The 10437-nt window shown below is 58.7% G+C and overlaps 1 protein-coding gene across 1 annotated transcript; it reads right to left on the bottom strand.

Moving 5' to 3' along the window:
• Window positions 1-6781: 6781 nt before the first annotated feature.
• ARSI (arylsulfatase family member I) lies at window positions 6782-9618 on the bottom strand. Its single transcript, XM_036391829.1, has 2 exons — window positions 9299-9618; window positions 6782-8243 (listed from the first exon to the last, which is right to left on the bottom strand). The coding sequence occupies exons 1-2, from the start codon at window positions 9616-9618 to the stop codon at window positions 6839-6841; spliced, it is 1725 nt and encodes a 574-aa protein (XP_036247722.1). The 3' UTR covers window positions 6782-6838.
• Between the last annotated feature and the right edge of the window lie 819 nt (window positions 9619-10437).

The following is a 10437-nucleotide window of genomic DNA, read 5'->3' on the forward strand; positions in this document are numbered from 1 at the left end:
GGCAATTTGTCTTCTCAGCTTCACAAGCCTTCGTCAGCATCGCCGTCCCCATGGTGACCACCGCTGCCAGAAACGCCCTGTTTCTGTTGCCGGGGCAACTGCTTCCCAACCCCGCCGCCCTCTGGGGGACCAGGGCCCTGCTGGGGACCCGGCCCGGGGGCTGCCCGGGGGTCACCCCCCCCTGCACAGGGGGGACATCTAAAATACAACTATTAATGGCAAATTAAAGGCTGTGGCAGTGGTAAAATAATTGGGGCAAAAAAGGTTTCCATGGAAACCGTGGTTTCCATGTTGCAGGAGGATGCTGTCACCCCAGCAACTGCTTATCTCCCCCCCCCCCCCCACAAAAAAAAATATCCAGGCCCTGCTGGTACCTGCAGCAGCATTCCTGGGGGCCCTGGGGGCTGTGGGATGGGGCCACGCTGCAGCAGGAGGGAGCAGATGGAGCAGAAGTGTGTCAGGAGAAGCTGGAGAAATCATGGCAGGTCCCCAGGTCCCCACACCGTCCTGCCTCCAGCCAGGGTCCCCAGAGGGGCTGGCCCTGATCCCACTGCAGGGAGGGCTGGCTGCTCCCACTCCCCCCTTTGCCCACTGCGTCCCCCAAGAGCCATGGTGCTCCTGTGGAGCAGCTCCTGAGGGTCCCCCCCAGAGAGGGACGAGCAGCCTGGCCTGAAGCACAGCTAGAGGGGAGCACAGGGCTGTGCCCTGGGGTGCTGTGTCCCTGGGCTGCCCCAGCCAGGGTAGAAAGGGGGGAGTTTCAAAGTGGGAATAGGAGGAAGGTCTGGCCCCCCAGTCCTTGGACTTTTTGTTGCTGAGTCGCCTCTCTGCTGTGCTGAACATAAGGAAGCACAAAAAGTGCAATAAAAGTGGAGCTGTGAGGTCCAAAACCTCAGGGAAGGGGTTTCCCTCTGAGTTCCCACCAGCCCTCACTGGGGATCCAGCAGCACCCACTCTGTCTACACCACCCCTTGCACTTTCCACCTGCTGACTTCCCCCAGAAGAGCTCTCTACTAAGCTTTTGTCCCAAATCTGGATGATTTTGCAGCAGCAGGGCCCTCCTCACAACAGGAGAAGGGACTCCCTGTGCCAGCTGGGAGAGCATTGCCTTTGGCAGCTGAGATGGATTGAGCTCCCTTCAGGCTGCCATGGAAGGGTTAAAAGGAAAAGAAAAGGTTCTAACCAGACAAAAATAGGGAGAAATCTTTGAGAGGGGAGAGAGGAGGAGCAGAGAGGGAGAGAAGAAAGGAGGTGGAAGTGGAGGAGGACAGCAAGTGGCGGAGTGAGGAAGAGGAGGGGGAGGAGGAGAAAGGTCTAATGGCTTTTCCATTAATTGCACCATTACCCACCTTCATCCCCACCTTGCATCCCTGCATCCAGCCTCCTGCTCCTGGCTGGTCCCATCCAGGGGACCCTGCTGGCAGAGCAAGGACCGATTCCCATCCAGGGAAGGGCACAGGGATGGACCCACAGTCCCCACGGGCTGATGACCTCCAGACCCACCCTGGCCATGCCCTGGCATGGGCAGAGCACCCCGGGCACCTCCCTTGGGCTGCAGGCAGTGCACATGTGCCATCTGTGCCCCGGGGACACAACGGTCCCCAAAACGCCTCCAGGCATCTGCACAACTCCTCCCCACGCTGCTCCCACAAAAAGGGGCTTCATTCCCCATGCCAGGGCTGTGCCAGGAGGTGGGGGCTGCCGTGGGGGCCGGTGCATCCGGATGTTTGTGGGAGCGCTCTCCTCCTTCAGCACTTTGCTGCCAGCCCCCAGCAGCCCCCTGCAACCCTAGAGGCAAGAGCAGGAGCCCCCCACTCCCAGGACCCCCAGGATGCCCGTGGGCAGCTCTGAGCCCCCTCCTCACTCCCAGTGCCTCCCACCTGTGCTGCGTTCGTGTCCCCGTGCGCTCGGCAATGTGACCTGCCCCCTCCCGTGCCACCCCCGCGCTGCCACACGTGCTCAGCCCCACACGCGTGACTCTGCGTGCTCCAGGGGAGGGCTCTGTCCCTTGCTCCCCCCGGGCCCTGCTGCAGCCCAAGCCCTCCCCCGGACAGGGGTGATGGCACAGTCCCCACCAGGACCCTGCCTCCCTCCCCAGGGCTCTCCAGGAAAAGTTTCTCCCTCTCTGCTCTTCTCTCTATTCAATTTTTTTTTTTTTTCATTTTCCTCGACATTTTTCCTTCTGAGGGTAAGGGGGTGTCAGACTTCTGCGTGCTGAGCAGGCTCTGCTTTGCTGATAATGTTTTCCCAAGCAGGAACTGCTGTGTGGTCCCAATCCTGGGTGCCTGGGGACAATCCCAGGGGAGCAGGAGCTTTGGGTGGAACCTTCCACCTCTGGGCTGGGGGCTCCCCTGTAGGGGGGAGCACTCCCAGTCCTCTCTCAGAGGCCTCAGGATACCCTTAGGATGTGTCTGTTCCCAGCCATCCCAAGGTTTGCTCCTGCAGGGCTTTGGAGCCATGCTGCTCTCCTGCTGCCATGCTCGGGTCTGGCCACCTGATGGAGACCTTCATCCCCAGTGCTCCTCTCCATCACTGGGCTGGCCTCTCCAAAAATGCATCCTGCTCTCCACACCCCTGCTCCAGCTCTGCCTGCAGAGCTTCGGTTTCTGCATCCCAGCACGGGGCTGCCCCAGGGTGGGCACCCGAGGTCGGATGCTGAACCCCAGCCTCACGGGATGGGCAGCTCAGGATGGATCCACGTGTCCTGGGGGGCTGCAGCAGTGCCCCTGCTCCCAGGGGATGGGGCTTGCAGCAGTGCCTCGCACACCAAACCAGCCAGGCTGCCAATTACATACTGCAGAGATCCCAAAATTACTGGGACAGCTTCACATGCAAGCTGGGGTCTGGGGGATGCTCAGTTGCTGTCCTCTGGGAAGCTGAATTTGGGGTTATTTTTAGATAAGTTTATAAATACCGTGGTGAGGAGAGCTGATTTACATTTAGGGCTGTGTTTGCAAACGTGCCCTGTCCCTACAGGCCCAGCACTTGCTCCTGCAAGCAAAGCAAGGTGGTTTTGGCTGAGACAGGGTGCCCTCAGTGCCACCCTCTCCCCTCCAGCAGGGTTCACAGGCAAAACCCTCCTGGGGACATGCCCATGATGCTTGGGGACACTCAGCAGGTGCCATGTGGCTCCCTGTGCACCGAATCTGAGTGGGGGAAACCTGCAAAACCACTCGTCCTCAGATCTCTGGCATGAGAAAGGACACAAGTGTGCCCCTGATGCAGAACACCTGAGGTGCTCAGGATGCTCTGCCTCTGCCACTGGGGCAGTTTGCTGGGATGCCCATCCCCTGTCCTGATGCTGGGCTTCTCCCCTCTCTCGGGTGGGAGTTGCCTGCGGGGCTGGAGAGGCTCTGACGTACCCCCAGTCCTGCCTGATGCATCCCATCCCTATTCCATCCCCGTCCTATCCCATCCCCTCCTCTTCCCAGCCCAGCCCAGCCCAGCCCCACCCCCCTCTTACCCTCCTCCCCATCTCTATCCCATCCCAGCTCCATTCGTTCCCAGCCCATCCCCTTCCCCCTCGCTGCAGCCAGCGGGCTGGGAGCAGCCCGGCCGGAGACAGCCGGTCCATCCATGGCTGCAGGGAGGCAGCCCCCACCGCCCCCTCCGGCCCCCACCGCCCCCTCCGGCCCCCACCGCCCCTTCCAGCCCCCACCGCCCCCTCCCTGCCCTGCCCTGCCCGGCCCCGTCCTACACCCGGCTCCTGCGGGGCTTGAAGGGAGGCGGGCAAGGAGGGGAGCCTCAGCCTGTCTGTGCAAACACATGTCCCGGGTGCGGGGAACTCCAGCGCCTGAGCATCTCTACAGCTGCATTAACCCCTTGGCAGCCAGAGCGCGCACACAGCCCCGGGGGACTTCAGCTCTCTGAAAACACGGGGGTTTGGCACATAGCTGTGTTTTTCCCAGCACAGACCATTAATGAACATCGCTCTGATGAGGGGAACACGTGGCAGCAGCTGCATCTCCTTTCCCAGCCCAATGTTCAGACACAGCACAGCTGGAATCAGGGGTGAAGGACAACTGCTGCCCTCAGGCTGGAGGCTCTGCTCTCTCCAAGCACCCAGAGATGCTCCTGCCCACCTCTCCTCTTTGTTTTCAGGGACTAAGATTTTCCTTCAGCTGTTTCTTCTTGCAAACATTCAGAATCCAACTCTTTTTAATTAAAAATACAGATGACAACAGATCCACCACTGTGACCAGGCTGACAGCAAACCCAGCATCAGCCCAGCAGATCCAAACCTGGAAAGAGGAAGTGTGACCAGACGAACATTTTCATGGGGATGTTAGTAAAAAGGGAAGGGAGAAAGATTGAACATGTTTTCATGGAAATTTCCATTTTTGAAGAAAGAGAAAATAAAAGGACTAAACTTGGATGCATTTATGTAAATATGGAAATGAAAGCTGTTTCCTGAGCCTTGTCACCACCTCATGTCCAGCCCTGCTCTCCCATTCCCTTCAGCACCAACTCTCCCTTAGCTAATATTTGTTCCCAAGCCCCTGCAGCATCACCCCCTGCTCTCCCCTGGCTTTGGCTCTGCCTGCTGCAGCCTCCTCTTCTTCAGCAAAGTGTTGCTTTATTTTCAGCAACTGCTTGGTTCTGCCAAATGGCAGCCGGTGCCGCAGTCCCGCTGATGGTGCACATCCCCAGGGACCAGGCTGGCTGGCTGGGTTTGAGGTAGTGTGAGGATGTGGAGCATCCTCCTGGGGCCCACCCAGGTGATGTTGTGGGGACCAGTCCTCTTGGAGCAACATGCTAAGGGAGCAGGGATGGGGATGGGGCTGATGGAGGAGCTGAGCCCCCTCTGAACCCTGTGCTTGGGATGTGCCTGCAGGGATGCAGGGATGCAGGAATACAGGGATGCAGGGATGCAGGAGCCAGCAGGTGGGATGGCACAGGGATGCAGGGATGCAGGGATGCAGGAGTGCTTGGGATGTGCCTGCAGGGGTGCAGGGATGCAGGGATGCAGGAGCCAGCAGGGTGGGATGGCACAGCGATGGGCGTGCGCGGAGCTGCGGGGACTGGCGCACACGCTGCCACACTCCAGCTTTTCAAACTCCTTCCCAGCTCCACAAGAAGAGGCCTCCTCTCTTCTGCCTTGCTGTCAGCTGGTTTTTTTCCTTTGTTTCTATAGAAAATCCCAATACCCCCAAATAATCCAGCTAAGAGTAAGAAAAAAAAAATACAAACATGTCATTTTCTTCCCATCCTCATCCCTCTCTCACACACAGGGCTTGAAAGAGCACTGAAAGGTATTCAGTGTGCACGCTGCCAATTGTCACATCTTTCAATGACAGATTTTAAATGAATGTTATTTTGCAAGGGAGAAAGAGAGGGGGGAAAAGAAAAAAAATAGAAAGCCCACACTGCTCATCCAAGAGCTGACAAGTCCTAACGGGCCTCATTTTCCAGAGACAAAAATAACTATTTTCAAAATTCACAGCAGGGCCTTCGCCTACACACGCTGCACCAAGAGAAACCTGTGGGGAGAAATGTAAAACACATTGTGTAAATGGAAATGCACCATGCATCCAAAACGATTTTAAAGCTATTTACCCCCTTCCATCCTTGCCAGCTCTCCTGCGAGAGCACGTATGCGCGCTCTCACCCTGCTGAAGGCCAGCAGGGAGCTCTGCTGGCTTCCCTGGGCCCAGAGCTCTGCTGGCTTCCCCAGGCCCTGGCAATCCCTGGGCTGGCTCCCCCAGCAGTGGATGATGGGGAGGTGTTTTCCTCCCCACGCGTGCACTGCTGGAAGAGCAGTGCCCATCTGCGAGGAGGGGACGTGGCGCGGTGCTGGCAGGCGGGAGACGGCCCCATCATCCCCATCCTCCACCGTGGCTTCAAAAGTCCTGCAGCTACAAAGCAGCAGATCAGCTTCTGCAGAGACCTTCTTGAGATCTTCTCTCTGCACCAGGTTCAGCAATGGGACGTGGGGACAGGGACAGCTCCAGCACTAGGAAGGGGCAGACAGGGTGGTTGGCTGGTTGGATGTGTAGGATTCATAGGGAAGAATGGGGGTGCCTAGAGACTTGCACATGAGGGGGGTGTCCAGGCAAATTTTGGGTGAAAGGCTCTGCTCTACCCATGTAGAGTCCACCACCATAGCCTGGGGCAAACCTTCCTCCCAAATGTGGGGCCAAAGAGAGTCACTTGTCCTCTGGGAGCATCCAACCATGACTCCATGGGCCACAGCTCCTCATCAGGGCTGCTCCTGGCCCCCCAAGCCAGTGGAGAGGAGAAGCCATAGCCCCACATGAGGTCACTGTAGCAGCATGACTTAGTCCAGCCACGTTGATCTCATGTCTGACATCTGTCAGGAATCCAGCCCTCCACAGAGAAGCAATGTGGTCTTGGGTTTAGGGAAGGCCCTCAAGTTCCCAGAGCAAGAGCAGAGGTTGCAGTTGCTTGGGAGCAGGCTGCAAGCCAGGAGCAAATAGAGGGAAATGTCGAGGGTTCACGTGAAGGCAGAGCCCCCTGTGCCTCCTCCTGCCCTTGCAATGGCCAACACTTAAAGCTTATGATTGGCTGCAGAATCCTTGAGAAAAGATCTCTCTCTTTGGAAGCAGTTGTGCAGGGCCAGCCCAGCTCAGCACAGTCATTCACCACCACCAAGCATGGCAGCAGAGACCACATCACCCTTCCTCACCCACTGGGAGGAGCTCCCTGTGGCCACCACTCTGGCCAGGGAGGAGAAGTGTTTTGGAGTGAACCTTGGAGCAAGGGAGAGCAAGAGAGCACTGGCCACCTCCCTGTCTGTCCTTCTCCCTCACTCCCAACCCGTGGCACTGCAGTCCAGAGCTCCACCCTGGCCAGGATGGGTGGATGCTGGGGGAGTGTCCTGTCAGATGCGGTTGGACATGAGCCTGGTGTTCAGCTTGCGGAAGAAGGAGCGCAGCTTGCAGATCTTGCACTTCTTCTTCTTCTTGTTCCTGCTTTTCAGGGGCTCCCGGCCTCCTTCCCACTCCTCCCCCTCATCCTCAGTGGCCCAAGGTCCCCAGGCGCCGCCGTTGAAGTCTGGGTGAGCGCGGGGGTTCTCGGCAGGGTACCGCACCGGGATGGCCGTGCGGTTGTAGTGCACCAGCCTCATCAGGAGGCTCCTGACCACGTCTGGGCGCTGCTCTGAGAGGTCGTAGCGCTCGTAGGGGTCAGCAGTGATGTTGAAGAGCCACACGGACTTCCTCAGGCCATCGGTGAGACGCTCCAGGTTCCACCAGCTCCCTGGGAAGTTGGTCAGGGTCTGTGGGGGTATCCAGTCGCTGTACCCTGGGTCACCAGTGAGGAGCTTCCACTCCCCAACCCTGATGGAAGCTTGTACAGCCGTGTTCCAGATGCCGAAGCCGTCCTCCAAGGAGCCGTACTTGGCATGGTTGTACAAGGGGTCAATGTTGTGCAGGATTTCGGTGCGTGGCGACTCCTTACCCTCACTGATAGCAGGCCAGACATCATAGCCATCCAAGCCTTGGACATTGCTCAGGTTGCCCCTGGCCAGGCTCACCAGAGTAGGGTACCAGTCTGTAATGTGAACCAGCGCCCAGCTTGTCCGACGCTTGCGCTTGATCAGGGGACTGTGGACAAAACCAATGCCCCGCACTCCCCCTTCCCAGTACGTCCCTTTGCGACCCCGGAGCGGCCAGTTGCTTCCCCCGGAGAAGGTCTGTCCGCCGTTGTCCGTGGAGAACACCATCACACTGTTGTCATAGTACCCATACTTCTTGAGGGCCCAGGTGATGTTCTTCACCGCCTCGTCCATGCAGGTCACCATGGCCGCGTACTTGCGGCGGGCGACGTTGCCCATGGAGCGGTAGCGGTAGATGTACTCCTTGGGGGACTGCAGAGGCGTGTGCACCGCTTGGAAGGCCACGTAGATGAAGATGGGCTCCTTGGGGCTGTGGGATGCCAGGATCTTGCTGACTCGCTGGGCGTAGAGGAAGGTGGAATATTTCCCGCTCTGGTCCCACGCCACATCCTCCCCCTCGTGCAGGTCATAGCCGCAGACGTCGGGCCCGTCGCAGTTGTCGTAGGTGTAGTAATCCACGTTGCCTGTCAGCGAGCCCAGGAAGGTGTCGAAGCCCCGGCGAGTGGGCAGGCACTCCTTCTTGTAGAAGCCAAGGTGCCACTTGCCCACCATGTGCGTGGAGTAGCCGGCTTCCTGCAGCTTCTGCGGCAGGGTGACCTGGTCCAGGGGCAGGCAGTTGGGCTGCCGAGGGCGGATGATGGAATGCTGCAATCCTGTATGGATCTGGTACCTGCCAGGAGGAAGAGCCAGAGGAAAGCAATGGTGATGAGGAGCAGCACTGGGTGAGGATGTGATGGCACTTTATGTGTTGGAAACCCAAAACAAATGCAGATTTCCATGTCGTCCAACCCAACCCAATGAAGCAAGCTCCAGACAGGGACAGGGAGCTCCTCATCTGTCTGTAAGTACCCAAAGTAGATGCAAATAACACAGACAGAGGCTCAGCAGACCTCTCACAAAAATGCCACCAGCATTTGTCCCCACTGCTGCCAGCCTGGGGAGGTGGCTGGGCTGTGTCAGGGCTGGGCAGCACCAGCAAGTGGGTTCATAAAGTCCCACCCGAATGTCCCCACCATCTCTGTCCTCCCCTGCTTTGCACACCACAAAGATGTCTGGGACCCCTCAAGAACCATCAGGAGAGAAAGGAGGCCTTTGCTTGGACAGTGGTGAGTTCCATCACTCCAGGCAGTAGGTGACCACATCCATAGGCACCTCCCTGGGCCCACTCCTCAGCAGGAGGTGGTCTGGTGGGATCTGCCTCCTACAGGGAGTGCTGACCATGCAGAACTGCTCCAGAGAAATCCCCACCTATCCTAGAAGGCAGAATGGCCCAGGACAAGGGGACATCTGACTGTGCTGCCATGGGAGAGGGCAATGGAGCAACATCCAGCCTGTGCTGGCCAGTGCAGCACTGAACACACATGCAGGCAAAGCACAGACCAAGGGCCTCACAGCAAATCTCCAAGGGCCAGCGTGTCAGGGACTACCTGGGGACACAGCTCCCTGCCCAGCACCAAACACCTCCTGACTAGAGACCACCCTCTCCCAAAGTGTCATCCATTACCCAGCAGCATCCACAGTTTTGCTCTTGCCATGTGCCACTCTTTATCCTGTGTGGAAATCAACTATTCACCCAGGAAGCTTTCTAGAGGAATCCAGATCTGCTGGAGGATCCCCATCCTCTGCCAACACCAGGGCATCACTCTGGCAGCAAGGTGGGGTTAAGCCCCTCAGAGAAGGGACCAAAGGGGGACATGAGCAGGCTGTGAGCAGGCACTGGCTTACCTGCCAGTTATCAGCTGGCTCCGGGACGGGGTGCAGATGGGCTGGATGTAGTAGTTCTCCAGCTTCACACCCTCTGCTGCCAGCCTGTCCAGCGTCGGCGTCTGGATATCTGAGCCGTGATAGCCGATGTCGTGGTAGCCCTGGTCATCGGTCAGAATGAAGATGATGTGGGGTGGCCTGGTGAAGGTGGGAGGCAGTGATTTCTCCATGGGGTCTGTGGCCACATCAGCCACCAAACTGGGCTTCATCCAGTCCCAGGACAAATAGCCAAAGCTGAGCAGGCTGACGAGTGAGAAGCCCGTGAGGGCATAGACGGCCATCCCGAAGCACTGTGCTGCCTGCCAAGGGTGTTACTGTCCCAGCATCGCCCCAGAGCCACGAAAACAGGAGGAGGAGGTCTCCCCCTGCTCCAGGAGGGCTCCCTGACCTAGAGGATGCTCCCCGCACGCCCCGCAGCCGGTTTTGCGGGAGCAGCTTCCATCCAGGCACACTCGCGTGCACACAAAGAGCTTAATCCGCCGGGGCTGGGTCGCCTTCAGTCAAAGGAAAATCGGCCCAGCGCTGCTCCAATCGCACACATCTGCACGGCAGGACGGGCTCCTCGCACGGCCCGGGGCCGCTCACCAGCGTCCCGAGCGCTGCAAACACTTCCTGCCTTCCTGGGGCTTTCTCCCTTTATGAAGAGCACCACAAGATCCTCGTCAGACAAAGTTTCTGTGGCTCCTCGCCTGCTCCAGCCCTGCGCCTGCCCGGGCTCCAGCCGGCTCCTCGTTAAACTCCTGCGGAAGAGGGTGCTAAAGTTCAAGCCAGGGGTGCCGAGCTCTCCTCCTCACTCCGGGCAAGAGCCGCCCTCTCCTTTTCCCAGCCTCCGCTCCAAGGCACGGTCCCAACATCTGTCAGGAGTTGTCTGAGCCGCCAGGTTTATGGGGAGCTGCCGGCTCGGCCCCTCCCAGCTCAGCGGCTCCAGCAAAAAGCTGGGAAGCCCCAGGGCATGCAGGATCCTTCCTAAGCGTGGCATTCCCTGAGCCACCGATGCTTGGAGCAGAGCCCCTGGTGGGATGCTCAGCTGAAGCCCCCGCAGCATCCAGCCCGGCAGGGCAGCGGGAAGGGCTGGGTCTCTGCCTGGGAGGGATTGCTGG

Source organism: Molothrus ater, chromosome 15, assembly GCF_012460135.2.
Source record: "Molothrus ater isolate BHLD 08-10-18 breed brown headed cowbird chromosome 15, BPBGC_Mater_1.1, whole genome shotgun sequence".
Lineage (NCBI taxonomy): Eukaryota > Metazoa > Chordata > Aves > Passeriformes > Icteridae > Molothrus > Molothrus ater.